Here is a 16,583-nt window from a genome sequence, read left to right as displayed (position 1 = left end):
GACCAGTGCCAAATGCTGTATGTGCAACATCTTCATTAGCTTTTACCCACAAAGAGGGCACATTTAATCTCTGACACTCTTCCGTAAATGCTTTATTCTTTCATTCAGTCACTCTACAAATATATTTTTTAATTGGATGTTTGCTTTTTGCCCAGCTGGTTTATCCCCAGTTCCCTTTTGCTTTTCCACTTGGGTGGTTTTGTTATCATTTGTTTGTAGTTTTAAATATTCTCTTTTCTCTTCTTGGCTTTTCCCCAATTCCACTTACCTTCCTATGTCTAGCTCAGATTCAACTCCTTCCATAAATCCCTTATAGATTTTCCCAGCCTAAAAGATCCCTCTCTTCGCTAAATCCAAAAGGACCGAAGCACTCCTTTCATTGGCCAGTTGTTCATGATGCTGATTTCTATTATGGCATCTTATTGAAATCTTTTGCTTCATTTTCACAAGTTTGTCTTCTCTTTCCAACTTGGATAAGTTCTTCGAGATTGTGAATCACAGTTAACACTTTGTGTCCCCTAGAGTAAGCAGTTCCTTAATAAGTAGTAGATTTCTGTATTGCCAGAAAATTCAACTCCCAGTTGAAAGGATATATCATATTGCAGTATGGAAAACAGTCTCAGTTCTGTAACCTTAGAAGCACGATGCGTAATTGAAGGCTGGCTCACCAAGGAAATCGAAAACCTTAGCACAGAAGTCAGAACAGCTTTTGGGAGACTGAAAATGTAATTTTTGTGGTATTAAATATCTTACTAAAATGAAGCCCAGAGAGCAATAACACACTCTCGAGCATCTTATAGCTAATATCTATAGCAGGTTAGACCGGGAGCGGAGAGGCTCATGGAAAGACCCTGATCTTCTGTCTGTGCAGGGAAAGATTTTTCTCCGTAGTGTTGATTCATACCGAATGAGGAAAAAAATACTGGATGTTCTAAAATACCGAAAGACACATTTAAAGCCTCATGAGTCCTTGAAAAATAGTGAATAATGGTTCAGCTTTTATTTGGAATTATCCATTCATTCACCCATTTATTCGTTTAATTATTCCTGAATCCCTATGGGATGTTAAAGCAAAGATGTAGAAGAGACAGTGCCTGCATCTAAGCATTGGAGACAAGATGTATAGAGTGTCCCAAAATTCACGCAAGATTTGAATTTTGCGTGAGCATTAACAACAACAACAACAACAACGAAAAATAAAAGCCTAATTTAAGTGGTTTATTGAATCAGATTCTAATATCTGCTGCTCTTTGATTTCAATCCCTTCAATTTGATAAGCATTACCAAGTACCAATGATGGCCCAGGAGCAGGGACAATGAAGACCAATGAAGACCACGGCTTTGCGTATGTGCCAGCAAAGCTGTGGAGGCCATTTACCCGATGTGCTATTCCATAAATAACCCTATACTGTATACTTTATGAATCAATACAAAATTTACAATTTTTAATTATAAACCTGTGTTTTCTATCAAAATTACTTCTTGCGTGAATTTTGGGACACCCTATATAAACAGTTACTATGCTGTGGAAGTGTAATACATGTTATATGAATAGTCTTAAACATGTCATTTTGGATAGAGAGTCTTTAAGGTTCTTTCTACCTGTAAAATCAAATGGATAGTATATTCACAGGACCCTAAGAAATCCAGAGGAAAAAAAGCATTCCTTACAGTGGGGGTGAGCAAAGAAAGTATTTAGTGGAAATGATACTGGAGTAGGGCCTTGTTAGGTAATATTTTGATAGGCACTGATTATGCTCATGATAATGATACAGACTATTTATTGAGTGTTTGCAGGAGGCAGTATGCACATATTCTAGTCAGGAGGAGGGTAGAGCAGAGTTATCTATGAATAGCCTGAAATCCTACTGAAAATTCTGTGTATACATAACTTTGTACATTTTTATGGGGAAAGGTTCCAGAGCCCCATAGACCACGGACCATGGCAGAGAGAGTAGCACATGTGGTTCCTGGACGTGGAGAGATGCCCACATAGAGGGGGTGGCAGGTGGAAAGAAGGACCTGTGGACAAAAAAGAAGTTGTGAAAAGCTGAGAGTTGGAATCTCCGAGGAGGGGAGAGATTGTGAGAAGCAGTCCGTGTGGGCTGATCCACAGATTATCCTCCAGAGCCAGACTGTCTGGATTTAATAAATCCTGGACTGCCACCTTCTAGCTGTGTGACCCCAGGCAGCTTAACTTCTCAGAAATGAAGACCTCTGCTATCTGAATCAGCTGTTCCATATTTAGTTAAATTTTCTTTGGACTATTTTTAAAATTAAGGGTTTACTATGTGTTAAATGCTTCCATTCATTTACTCTTTGACATAATACAAATTTGCGGGGCCTGTGTAACTAGTCACTGGGAGAACTTTGGTGAAAGAAGCGTACAGCCATGCTCACAGCAACCTATGGAAGAGACACCGTTTACTTTTAGGGGTGATTATAGAGACTTCCTGGTTCGAAGAGGAAGGATTTCAGACAAGCTGTTCTAACGTTGTGTTACCAAAAGGGGTTATCAAGCAATAGAGCATATTTTCAGATCATCTTTTAGTAAAATGACGTTGGGACGATCAAGTAGTTAATCCATTGTTATGGAGATTGCAGTTTTCATTGTGGTCCATGTTGTAGATTCATGTTCAAGGTCGCTCCAAAATGAGTATGCTTGTTTTTCATGCAAGGCAGTTTATTTATATCATGTGTATTTTTCACTGATTGCCCTTTTTCCAACTCCTGTAATTTTTTCTATTTTGCAAAAGTAATTGATTACCTCGATGTTTGAGCCCCTTTTAAAGGAAGTCTCCTTGAGAGAGTTTTCTATTAATTAGGTTCCTATTGAGATAATTGGTGACTATTGTAGCTAAGCATTACTTTACATACAAATTGAGTTGAAAAACCACAGTACTGAGTTTCAGATCAGAACTTTACTATTATTTTTTTATAGGTACATATTTGTTAGTATCATTTAAACACACCACATAGTACAGTGGGTTTTGTACAGTGTTGAATGTTCTTATAAGAATCCCTTAGGGTTAAACACAAAAATCACTTAAGGAGGACCTTAAAATATTGCAAATTTGTACTAATTGACCTGCTCTATTAATTGAGTTTCATTAGGAACAATTTTTTAGTTTTTCTTTCACCCCCCCCCTCCTTTTTTGAAAAGTTTTAAAGAATTGGTTGAATTGACCATTGTCTGAGACATAGGGTAATTTTTGTAATTTATGAAGCAAAGGCATCTTATCAGAGGGAGTTACTTTGCATTTTAATTTTATGCAACCAAGTGTGAATATCATGCTCAAGAATTTTCACGTAGTCAAGATAAAAATCTTTATTTTCACTTGTTCAGACTTCTGTTGCAAACATTTGTGTCCTCATTACAAAGCTATACCATACTGACTATACCAACTAGTAAGATGGTGCTTGGCCCATAAACATTTTTGTATGCTACCAACAACACTGATGTGATTGCTCTAATGAAACAGAGTTTAGTGGAGATGTACCTCTAGTTATAAAAATCTATATTTTGTTAACGTTTAATGCATTTATCAGAGTAGGCATTCATGGGAAAATGCCTATGCTTTTAGCGAAATGTGCTGTACACACATGCATATGTGTATATGTGCAAAGTTGGGCCAGGGGAGGACACCTTTTCCAAGTAACATTGCAAAGAGTGCTGTAGATAAAGATTCAAACATGGAATTATGTTGAAGAACTTGACAAGCTGATTCTAACATTCTCAGGAAGCACAAAGCACCGAGAATAGCCAAAACAACTTAAAAGAAATAACACCAAAGTTGGTGAATGAATACTACCTGATTTTAACCCTTATTATAAAGTTAAAATAATCAAGATAGTGGGGCATTGGTACAAAATTAGACCAATAGGACAATGGGATAACATAGAGTTAAAAAATGGACCACAGATGTAGACAGCTGATTTTTAATAATGTAGAAAAAGCAGTTTAGTGGAGAAAGGGTAGTATTTTCAACAAATGTTATTGGAAAAATTTAATATGTATATGCAAAAAAATGAACTATTCATATTTTTTATCACTTACACATGTTATGATTGGCTCTGTTTCCATTTGATAGTGACCTTCAGCACGCTGTCATGAAGATATGTGAGTTTACCAAATACACTAAGTTCTTGTTAAAATGTTTTCCTCTGACAACTTGTACATAAAGTGCATACTGATAGAAAAATTCTCTTTGGTCAATCAGGTAGGATATTATAATGTATCCAGCCATGCATATGGTAGCTCTGATGCTTTTTTGAGACTGTTTTTGTTTACATATTTATATACTTGTAGTTCTGATATGATTACTACTTAAATCTCATTTATAAGCTTCATTCCTTATGTATAAGATTCTATTGGGACGTAGTATTTTCATTTTGCAAATCTTAGACTTTCATATTTTTTTGGATTGAAATCTGATTACTTGAATTCTCATGACAGTCTAGTCATTTCACTTTCATTGACTTGGGGTTTTTACTTGGCAAATCATGTTTTGTCTTATTAAAACAAGATGTGATATTGAATTTTGGCTGTTTCTGAATTTGTACATTTAGTTACTCTTAAATAATATTGCAATAACTCAGTTATTCAAAATCTTCCTTTTTACTTTCAGTTTCTAAGCTTAGCTGGTTATCAGGAGGAAGCACAAGGAGGCTTGGGCAGCCAACATTAATATTACCAAGTCTGTGATCTAAAGCTCATGTGTTGCAGGGTTGTGGCCTTTCCAGTTCTGTTTTAGACTCAGACACACACCCTGGGTGATTGGACTTTTCAGTCTAGAGTAAAATGTAAAGCTACAAGTTAGAATGGGAATACGGCTTACAAACAAATGCACTGCCAACAGCAAGAAGTGACTATCACCCTGATAGCAAGGGAAGAGACAAGAAAAAAAAAGCATAAAAAAGATAAAACAATTTTTAAGAGAACAAAGTAATCTATAGCAAAAGTCATTGCAACCACAAGAAATATTGAAATTATGTACAGAACATTAAGAATACAGGAAATGAATGCATACTCAATTTCTATAAATTCCAACAGCTATTTGTCAGTACTTACCTCACCCTTTCTGTAGCTTTTTTTAACACTATTGATTTCTGTCTCCCTCTATTCTTTTAGCTTCCATGATGCCAAACACACCTGGTTTTCCCTCTCTCTCCTTGGCCTCTCTGTCACTTTTGCTAGTGCATTATCCTTTACCTGGACTTTAATATTTGCATCAACCCAAGGCTCTTTTCTGGACCATTTCATATTCCCCCTTAGATACTCCCTTCTGCACCGTGGCTTCGGTTACAACCTAGGCTCCCACGACTCTCGCAGTGATAGCTCCTGCACTAACCTCTAGACCAGCGTTTCTCAACCTGTGGGTCGCGACCATCAGAAAACACATATAGCATATCAGATATTTACATTACGATTCATAACAGTAGCAAAATTATAGTTATGAAGTAGCAACGAAAATAATTTTACGGTTGGGGGTCATCACAACATGAGGAACTGTATTAAAGGGTCGTGGCATTAGGAAGGTTGAGAACCACTGCTCTAGACTTATATTCTGTCAAATGCTGGCCTTGGGCTCAGGGGTCAGCACCACCCCAGTCACATGTGGGCACAGCCTCACCCAGCCTTTAGAACCAGCCCAGATCTTAAGCAAGAAAATGGTGAAGGCCATGGCTGAGCAGTGACCATCCGGGCAGAATTGATCTAATCTCTCTTCACCCCAAGGCCCCTCTGAGTGGCTTTGGCTTGGCATGCTATGAAAACAGCTCTGCCTTCCTTCCATTCCATGACTGAGTTCGCATCTTGGTTTTCTGCCTGGTACCAGATGGCTCACTTGGGTCTGGAGTTCTGTTTTGATCTCCTACTGTGCCTGGGAAGTCCCAGAGGCCTGATCCTGAACCCTGGTCTCCAGTGTCTTCCTGGCACTTGCCTTTTGTCTGCTATGAGATCTTGGCTCTCCTTCCGCCCACCCCACTCCACCCCATTGTTCTTCACCCTCCCCCGAGACCTCTCCCTTTCGCCCACGGCTGGACTTCCTCCCTCAGGTTAACTCAGTGCTTCTTTAGATGTCCTCGCTTTTTCTGTTTCCCTGAGTGGCACAGTTGAGTTCTGCTCCGTATCTGAGTCTATTCAACCTCAGTTCTAGGACCTTGCCTTCAGTTTGGAATGACTCGAAGGCTCCCTGGAAGTATTTTTTTTCTTCTTCACACTGGCATTGCTCAATGATGTTAATGTGGACTGCTTTAAAGAACAGAGAAATCCATAGATGTTCTCTTTTTTTAAAATATACATTTGTTGTGTGTTTTTTTAAAAGAATATATCTTTATTGATTTCAGAGAGGAAGAGAGAGAGAGAGAGAGAGAGAGAGAGAGAGAGAGAGAAACATCCATGATGAGAGAGAATCATGGTGGATCGGCTGCCTCCTGCAAGTCCCCCACTGGGGATCGAGCCCACAACCCGGGCATGTGCCCTGACCGGAATCGAACCTGGGACCTTTCAGTTCGCAGGCCGACGCTCTAGCTGCTGAGCCAAACCGGCTAGGGCCATAGATGTTCTTTACTCTCAATAGGATAGGCACCAGGGAAACCCAGTTGGGTCAAAGGTAGGCTCTGCCTGTGAGGAAGTCCATTTTCAGGATAGTCATATCTAGATGCTCTTTACAGCCAATGAGCTTGCTGCATGGAAACTGCTCCCTGTTCGTGTGGCTCTGTGCTCCATTTTCATTGGAGCCCTTTGCTCACAGAATTCTGCTATTAAAACAATTCAGAAATAAGACTCCAGCAAATGTATCGGGGACCCCAGTTCTTAGAATAAAAATTGACAAGAGGTTTATGCATGTGCTCCATGTTAATTCCTTTCTGCTTAACCTTGATTAATTGAAACATATGCATATTTTGTTTTGTTTTTTCCATGGAAGAGGCATATTGGAAATATTTAAATTCTTAAATATTTAAATGGTCATGCTGTGCTTTTCACAGATGATTGGAACGCTGCCCAGGCATAAACTAACTGTATCTTCCTTCCCCCAAACAATTTGTCAGTTGTTTAACCCCGTATAATTTGTTTTTCCTGACCCATGGAAATGACAGTGTTTTATGGGGAAATAAAAATAGAGTGATAGCTCTGAATTTCTAATACCCTCCCCCGCCCAAAATCATTCTTTGATATAAAAATGTATTTCAAAGATAGGTTATTTTTTTTTTTTATTGCTTAAAGTATTACAAAGGGTATTACATATGTATCCATTTTATCCCCCCGCCCTAGACAGTCCCCTAGCCTCCCCTATCACCCAGTGTCTTCTGTCCATTGGTTATGCTTATATGCATGCATACAAGTCCTTTAGTTGATCTCTTACCCCACTACCTCCTGCCCCCCAACCCTCCCCGGCCTTCCCGCTGCAGTTTGACAATCTGTTTGAGGCAGCTCTGCCTCTGTAAAAGATAGGTTATTTTTAACAGGGGGGGAACCAGGAAAGATTTTTAAAACCAGGAGTCTCATTTCATGAAACTGAATACATACATGAATTTCAGCAAGACAGGTTATGGTGACTCACACTATAATTTCATGGATGCGGTATCAGGCTTTCAGTGCTTATGCACACATAGCCTTCATCCTTTGCATCAGTGGTTCTTAACCTGTGGGTCGCAACTCCTTTGGCGGTCGAACGACCCTTTCACAGGGGTCCCCTAAGACCATCCTGCATATCAGATATTTACATGACGATTCATAACAGTAGCAACATTACAGTTATGAAGTAGCAACGAAAATAATTTTATGGTTGGGTCACAACATGAGGAACTGTATTTAAAGGGCCAGAAAGTTGAGAACCACTGCTTTACAGGAACTTGTGCCTAAGAAATTTAATCACCATCAGATTGATCCTGGGCGGAAGCCTGGTGTTGTTTTAGAGAGATAATTTCATGTGCCCAGTAACTGAACATTCAGGATTAGTGGAACAAGGAGGACACACCAGGAGAGCTGTGCCACCAGAAACTGTGCCTTCCTCTGAGGAAGAGCGTATCTGAGAACCACAGGTGAGGTTTGTTAGGCCTTCAGACATACCACTTTACCATCGTGTAAATGTCTCAGGGCACACACATTTATCATCTCTTGAAACGTCTAGCTGTTGACCAGCTTGTTCAGCCTGTTCTGAAGGATAAATCATTTCCCAGGAGGCTCTTTGGGATCCATTGAAAATGGATTTTGTGGCTCCAGCCTCTTTAGGTTCTGGGGCCCAATTTCACTGTGGTAGGGGCTGGGGTCCCCACAATAAGCCATTCACCACCAGCCGAGTGTCCTGCAATTCAGCTCAATTCTGAGCCCTCAACCCCTTGAGGGCTCAGTCCTATAAGACTACCCTGTCCCCCGTCACTCTGATTTCAGTCACCAGTCCCAAGGCCAGGCTTCTGACAGACTGGCTACAGATTGGAGATTCCAGTTGACCCCTTTCCCACTCAGGGTGCCCAGTGCCAGCCCAGTTGGTCATCTGTACTTCTGACTCACTGGCTGTCAATCAGAGGTTCCCATGACCTTCTTCTCGGGTTTAATTAATTTGCTGGAGTGTCTCATGGAACTCAGAGAAATGTTGCTTACCAGGTTACTGGTTTACTTGGAAAGGATACAACTCGGGAACAGCCAGATGGAAGAGATGCCCATGACAAGGTCTCTGGGAAAGGCACAGCTGCCCTCCCACTGCTGTCCTCTCCTTTACAACAAAACTCCTTGAAAGAGTTTCAAGAATTGTCTATAATCAGTCTCCACTCCCTCTCCTCCCATTCTCTCTTAACAGGCTGTCATCCATAACTCCACTGTCACTGCTCTTGTCAATCTCCTGAAGGACCCCCAAGTCTCCCAATTCCATGGTCTGGTCTTAGTTCTCTCTGACCTGACATGTTGGCTGCATTTGATGGAGTGGAAGGTCTTCCTTCATGAAACGACCTCTTGGCTTTGGGCCACTTCTCTCTCTTGGTTTGCTTCTGTCTGGTTGACTTCTGCTCACTCTTCAGCTCCTCACCTCTGAACATTGGAAAGCCCAGGGCCCAGAACTCTTACCTCTTCCCCATCTCACTCTCTCAGTGATCTCATCCTCTCGCTGGACTCTAATGAATTCCAAATATACGTCTCTAGCTTAGGCTTCTCTGAAAGACACTCACATATCCAGCTCTGAAGGCATGTTTTTGGTGCTCATTAGAAAAAGCTGCTCCTTTCCTCAAGCACTCGACTGCCATCTCCTGGGAAATTTTCAGAATAAACACACCTAGCAGATGGCTGTGAATGAGCATGGTGTCTCGCACAGCTGTGTAATCCTAGCCATTACCAGCAGCCCTTTTCTCCACTGGGTGGGTGTATAAGGGCATCTCAGGCCCTCAACTGGACTCTTGATCCCCAACCCCCATCCCTTCAACCTCTTCCTTTTAGTCATTTCTGTTTCAAAAGTTCTTCCCCTTGCTGAGGTCACACTTCTTGAAGTTATCCTCTTCTCTTTCTCCCACACTACACCTTTAATCCGTCAGTGACTCCTGTGGGTTTTTCCTTCCAAATACATTAGAATTTAACCATGACTCACCACTCTCACTGCTGCTACACTGGTCCGAGCCCCATCATCTCTCTCACCTCCATTATTCCAAAAGTCAGCTTCCTCTTTTGCTCCACATCGTCTGTTCTCAATGCATCAGCCACAGGTACTGATTTAAAACCTGGGCCACATCTTTTCTCTTTACCCCAAACCCTTCAATTTGTCTGATTGGATCTCATCTCACACCTCCTCCTCTGTGTGCTCTGTGCTTCGGGCAGGGCCTCCTTGCTGTTCCTGCAACAAGCCAAGTGCAGGTCTGCTTCAGGCATTTCCGGGATGCTCTTCTATAAGGCATGGCTTACTCCCTCCTTTCATGAGTGTTGGCTTGAATGTCCTCATATCAGAGAAGCCTTCCTCAACCAAAGCATATAACAAAGTAACCCTTTTCCCCAGCATTTAGTACCCCCCTTACTGTTCAGTCTTCTCCATTGCACTTATGGCCTGGCGTGCACACACATTGTTTATTGTTTCTCACCATTGGGATTTAAACTTCATGAGGCTACATCCCTGGTTTCTAAAACAGTGCCTGCCTAGCAAGTAGGAACTCGATAAATATTAGTTGAATCATACAAGCATCCCTAAATCTAGCTGTGGGATCCTTTCCTTAAAAAGACCCAGAGGTTTGAGATAGTCCTGCACAATTGTAAATTTCTCAATCCCCAAACAAAAACATTTTTGGGAGTCCAGGAATGAATTTAAATACAACCTGGAAATTGCATTGATTTTACAACATTCTAGAAGGGCATGCGTTTCCTACAGAGAAAGCAAGTAGGCGCCATCTAGTGGCAACCAGAGAAGACCGCATTTGTGTCACAGAATCATTCAGAAGCTTATTAATCCTGTGAAAGTGGTACTTATGATCGTCCTAAATCCTCAAGTGTGCATTTCCCACAGAATATATTAACCTAGAAAGTACATTTACATTTCTTCTAAATTATTTATGACTTATTTTTACTTATTAATTTTTGTTTTCAGGGATTTGGCATCTTTTGTTCCTCTTTTCCTATTATGTTATCTTCTGCTTATCTTAACCACTTGCGTTCACATGGTACTGGCCTAGTCATTGAGTGGGTAAATACAGGCTCTCTCTGAGAATTTATATTGTAATAAAAACAGCACCTATGAGGGTAGACATGTGAGAGAGGTTGCCAAATAATGCAGTAACTTCTTAAGACCAGCCTTCCGAAGCCCATTGAAGGCTTTGGTGTTGAGTATGTTCTCACCATTGGGCAGTGAGCTTTCAGAGTCTCGGTGTGCCATTTTCCAGAAAATGCACATATAATGATATGGAGAAAAGGAAGGTAGACACATTCATGCCCATGCCCACTGACAGGAGAGACAGAAATTTATTACAGTCTCAGGCTGCCAGTCAAATTTTGGGACAGTTGGGTCATTACAATGCTTGGTAAGTTAAAGTGGAAATTCATCAGTCCACTTCTGGAGCCTGTGACCTTTCCGGTCGGCCGGGAGCAGCTGGGTGGGGCTGGGCAATGCATGTTGCCACCAGGAGGCCAGAGCAGCACTGATCAGACCAGCAGGTGAAGGTCATGACAAGAGAGGTCGGGGAAGATGGGCCCTGTGTGCCCATGCTCAGGTTAGTCTGGAGGAAGACTTTGAGTAGATCCAGGGGGCAAAAGTTGGACCAATGGAATATGATATGAAAGCAGATTTCATGCCAACGTTAAAAGCATTTTCCAATGAAGGTGTTTTCCAAATAGATCATAGTCTCAGGTCCTCATCAGTGTGGGTTCCAGCAGAGGCTGGATGATACCGACCAGGGATTTGCTGAGGTTATTAAGATTCTCTGATTCCTGGCTTTCTGTGGGCACACACGGAAACCCTCCCTACTCCTCAACACTCAGTTCATACTCCGCTTGTTTGTTTGTTGTTGTTGTGTTTTGAGCACTGCAATAACCTTTAGCTCCTAAGCTGATGCTCAGCTACTTGAAGACAGGGGATCACATCTCATAGTTGTTTGCCTATTGGCCTTGCCAGAGCAGCTGCAAGGTTACATAGTCATGAGGAGAAAGACTACGAATGCTCCTCTCAGCTGGCCTCCGGGCCCGCAGCAGACTTAGTGGAGCAATTCTTTAGCTAAGTATTAGAGAAATTAATGTATTTGTTAAGACTTGTTCCCTTGTAAGAAATTATAATAATATTTTTAGGGGCGCTCACTAGTATCAGCTTCTTTTTTGAGTTGTGTTGTTTATCACGTACCTGTTACCTAGGAAAGCAGGTATAGCAATTGATGGTACAGCAGTTGGCAGAATGCTACTGAAATTTAAAAACAAATTTTCTGCTTATTGGATAGTTATTTTAGAGTTTTTTCTCCAGATAAGGTATTTCTTTTAGGTTGTAGGTAACTATTTTCTTTGATGTAATACTCTTTTTTTTTTTTCCTTTGAGAAAATATCTTTTAAAAACACAGAAGTTGGGCCCTGGCTGATGTACTCAGTGGTTAGAGCGTCAACCTGTACACTGAATGGTCATGGATTTGATTTCTGGTCAATGGCACATACCTGGGTTGCAGATTCAATCTCTGGCCCCGGTTGGGGCACATGTGGAGGCAACCAATGGATGTGTCTCTCTCACATTGATGTTTCTCTCTCTCCTCTGTTTCTCTCCTCTCCCTTCCCTCCTTTCCACTCTCTCTGAAAAGCAAGGGAAGAAATATCCTCGGTGAGGATTAAAAAAAAAAAATGTACAGAAATTGGTGTGGTATTTTGAATAGTATGTTGTAAAGCTAAATTATTCCACATATTTTTCTTTTTAAAGAATTAAGCACATTTTGTTTTTAAATCTTTTTGCCTTCTGAAGCTGCGTTTATATAACTTAGCATCCCATCATAATGAAGTGGTGACATTGGAAAAGGATGTGCGAATAGGGTTAGAAGATGGGCTTTGTGTGCGCCCTCTATCTAATTTCTTTGACAATCAGATGCTGCTGTTTGTTTTGTCATTTCTGGGACGCAAATTCTCTTTAAATTATTTCACAAGCTAGAAGGTTTAAAGCCTGCTTATAGTATTTAATTGCTTGTCTGAACATTAGCAAGTTTAGCATCCTTGGCATTTGTGCTGTGTTTAATATGTCTACAGTGTTATCTGTGCTTGTTTGTAACCCCTGTGTTCTCTCGTTTTGATGGTCGAAGAGACAATATTGAGGACTGTGACTTGTAATGAAAAAACATAGTTTCCTTACAATTATTGCAAGAGTAGATGATTTTAGGTTTTGTTAATTTGTCTTTTTGTAGAATATGCTGAATTTCTACATTGCAAAGGAAAAAAGTTTACAGATTTTGATGAAGTTCGCCATGAGATTGAAGCAGAGACAGACCGAGTGACGGGAATGAATAAGGGCATTTCGTCCATACCCATTAACTTACGAGTGTATTCCCCACACGGTAAGTAAAGTAACACAACTCCAAATTCTTGTCCTCAAAAAAATTTATGGCATTAATTAACACGCATTAACTTGCAAATATCTTAGCAGTGCCTGGTACTATGGTTGAGTCTTCCCTATTAGATTTTCTTGCAGCCCTGTGTCTTCTCTTTATTCTCTTCCTTAGCAATCAACTGCGATTTGCTCTCCAGACTATCAGCAGTAACTTACAACTTAAGCAACCAACTCATGGTGTGGGATGTGGAATAGCCTCTATTTAGACTAAATTTTTAGTGGGGTAGATTTTAATCTGTAATTTTCTCTCCAGTTCTGTTGCTTTTCAAATGGAGCCTGAATGAAGTGAGCTCAATTGCAATGTCCCAAGAAGACTTGGTGTCAACACTCTCTGTGCAGAGAACAAGAGCCAGGTTGGGGCTGGAGTCACCGAGTCAGGGGTCGTTGCCCACTCTCTGGAATGCTGCTCCATGAGACCAGCTGGGTAGCCCCCACAGTAATCTCATGGCACCATGAATGGCTAACAGCTTTCTAATAGGCTAAGTGGCTAACCCTCTGTAAATAACAACCTGACGCTTTTGAAGGGAAGGACAAATCTTACCCTGAGAACTTGACACCATTGGAGGCAGTGTACGGCATGAGACTGGCAGACAGTGTCTGGATGTATTGCCAGCTTTTACTTATAACCCCTTAGTTATGGATATGACAGCTCTCCAAGAAAACAGACAAGCAAGTCAGGGCCGTTCAAATTATGTGAAAATGACCATTTGGAACAGCACAATCATATCATAAAAACAGTGAAAACTTGCAAAGCCATTTCCTATTATTTGCTTTTTATTCACACACCTGAGTTGGGGTTATTTGGATGCACCATCTACAAAGCTGAGCTTTTATTTCCACGAAAATGACAGGTAATTCTGCATAGTTGATGTCTTTTAGCACGGAGGGTACACGTAAGACTCTCTTTCCTATCTGCACAGTGTTAAATCTCACCTTGATCGACCTGCCTGGGATTACTAAGGTGCCCGTGGGAGACCAGCCAGTGGATATTGAGCATCAGATCAGGGAAATGATCATGCAGTTCATCACGCGGGAAAACTGTCTGATTCTGGCCGTCACCCCGGCCAACACCGACCTTGCAAACTCAGACGCATTGAAGCTGGCGAAAGATGTCGACCCTCAAGGTGAGTGTGTGGCCCTAAGAATGAAAGGGAATTCATTGAAAATATAAGGTAATACCAATTCTCAAAACTTGAATTCATTATTCACTAAATCTGCCATTATTAATATTGTTAGAGCTTTTGTATTTAGGATGTTGAAAGAGAAATAACTGGGGAATAAAGTCTAAACCTATGCAAATAAATGTAATATTAACTGAGATCTAAGAAAATAGACATTTCTAATCTTCAAGCACTACTTATTTTAAAAGTCAATAAAATAAACTCCTGGGACAGAATTTAGACAGTCCCCTTGGTTATTGTAAGCATTACCTGAATAATTACTCCCAATAAAAAAATCTGTTTTTTATTTCTTTAAAACAGGAAGCTCTCTTAATGCATGGAAGATGTTTAACTTATAATTACTTGACATAAATATATATTATAAAGCAGGGGTTTATCTGTTATTGGCATTTCAGAATCCAGAAAAGTCCCTTATTTATGCTGATGATCTGATTTCTTTTCTTCCTCTGAGCTGAGTAATAACAGTTTATCTGCAGAGACCCTGGTGATGGGCCTTCCTGTGTGTCTGTTTAAACTAACTATGGAAGTGCATCAGTGATGTGTCTGCTTAATATGGAGATGCATTGTCTGTTATTCTAGGATTTCTTCTCTGATCTTTAATCACCCCCATTTTCTCTCTTCTCCTTATCATTAGCATGTTAGAACTCCTGGATCAATCCCCATTTTTTTTTTTTAATCATCTGCTTCCTCATCCTTTTGTTCAGCATTCTGCAGGATTCAGACAACTTTATCTTCAGCTTTTCTAATAAATTTTTCATTTCTGATTTCACTTAATAAGTTGCAACAGCATTTTCCTATTGTGTAAATGTTATTTTTATTGTTTTCTATTCATTCAGCTCTTGGTTTCTCGTGCAGTGTCCTCTCTAAAGGTTTTAATGAGAACATTTTGAGATTTCCTTTTATAATCTACAACGTTTCTGAGTCCATTTCCTCCTGTCAGTTGTTTTGGTCATTGTCTTTGATCTCAGAGACCTCTCTCAAGTGATTGGCGATCTTTTGCTGCTCATTCAGATATAAGAGCAGAGCACTAAAAAGCTGAGGGAAGCTCTGTGTGGGCATGAATGGGAGTCATTGACTTTACAAGAGGGTGAGTGGCCAGCCACTAGATTTTACTGTGATGGTGGGGTTTTCAAGGCTACTGCAGAGCTGACGAGACAGGAATGGGAAAAGGGAAAATTCAAACACCACAAATCTCACTATTCTCACTGAGATTCAGTCATTTTTGTTGGATAAATACCTTTCAGTTTGTTGTAAGCCTTTGATTAATTTCCAGAGTTCTGAAAAAGTTAATTTTGACAATTTTTGCCAATGTTCTTATTGCTTTTATGGAGGAATGGCTTTCTTAGAGGTTCTTATTCCACCATTTATTATCCCATTGCATTATTCCCCATTCTGATCTTAAGTAACTTTAATAATCAGGAAATCTACACTAATAAAAGAGAAAAATGGTAATTGGCGTACGACGATACCCTTTTCATTGGCTAATCAGGGCTATATGCAAATTAACTGTCAACTATGATTGGCAGTTAACTGCCAACAAGATGGCGGTTAATTTGCATATGTAGGAACAATGCAGGGAGGCGAAAGGGAAAGCAGGAAGAAGCCCCCTGCCACTGACAGTGATCGGAAACCCAGGGGGAAGCTAAGAGCTGGGGGGCAGGGCAAAGGCGGCCCTGGGGCCGCCTTTGCCCTGCCCCCCAGCCATGATCGGAGAATCAGGCGCCTTTGCCGCCCTGGCCAGTGATAGCAGGAAGTAGGGGTGGAGCCAGTGATCGGAGCTGGGCACGGTCGAAGCTGGCAGTCCCGGGAGCTAGGGGTCCCTTGCCTGGGCCTAAAGCGGAGCCCCCGATCGAGGGGCCGCTGCAGCTGCGGGTCCCCGCTGCCCGAGCCGGACGCCTCAGCCAGAGGCATTAGGCCTGGGCAGGGGCGGAGCCTGCAACCGCGGGGAGCTGGGGGTCCCCTGCCCAGGCCTGACACCTCTGCCGGAGGCCTCAGGCCTGGTCAAGGGGCCGATCCGGTGATTGGTGATCGGAGGGTGATGAGGGTCAAATTCTCTGGCTGAGGCATCAGGCCTGGGTAGGGGGCGGAGCCGGGGATTGGGGGGATATGATGGTCCCCTTGCCCAGGCCTGAAGCCTGGGTCAGAGGCGTCAGGCTTGGGCGGGGGGTGGAGCCAGCGATCAGAGGGAGATGGGGGTCCCCTGCCCAGGCATGATTCCTGGGCCAGAGGCCTCAGGCCTGGGCGGGGGCCAGAGCCAGTGATCAGGGGGAGATGGGGGTCCCCTGTCCAAGCCTGACACCTCTGGCGGAGGCGTCAGGCCTGGGCAAGGGGCCGATCAGGCGATCGGAGGGTGATGGGGGTC

General features: G+C 41.8%; 1 protein-coding gene across 8 annotated transcripts in view; it reads left to right on the top strand.

Moving 5' to 3' along the window:
* The window catches only part of DNM3 (dynamin 3), a 372,210-nt gene that overhangs the window by 65,413 nt on the left and 290,214 nt on the right, over positions 1 to 16,583 (top strand). For all 8 annotated transcript variants that reach the window (XM_059675119.1, XM_059675122.1, XM_059675121.1 and 5 more), the window contains exons 3-4: positions 12,838 to 12,987; positions 13,961 to 14,164. In XM_059675119.1, coding sequence (XP_059531102.1) covers positions 12,838 to 12,987; positions 13,961 to 14,164 — 354 coding nt within the window. The remainder of the gene's footprint in view (positions 1 to 12,837; positions 12,988 to 13,960; positions 14,165 to 16,583) is intronic.

Source organism: Myotis daubentonii, chromosome 18 (assembly GCF_963259705.1).
Source record: "Myotis daubentonii chromosome 18, mMyoDau2.1, whole genome shotgun sequence".
Lineage (NCBI taxonomy): Eukaryota > Metazoa > Chordata > Mammalia > Chiroptera > Vespertilionidae > Myotis > Myotis daubentonii.
The sequence above is the reverse complement of the archived record's forward strand: the minus strand, read 5'-3'. Positions and strand labels throughout refer to the sequence as shown.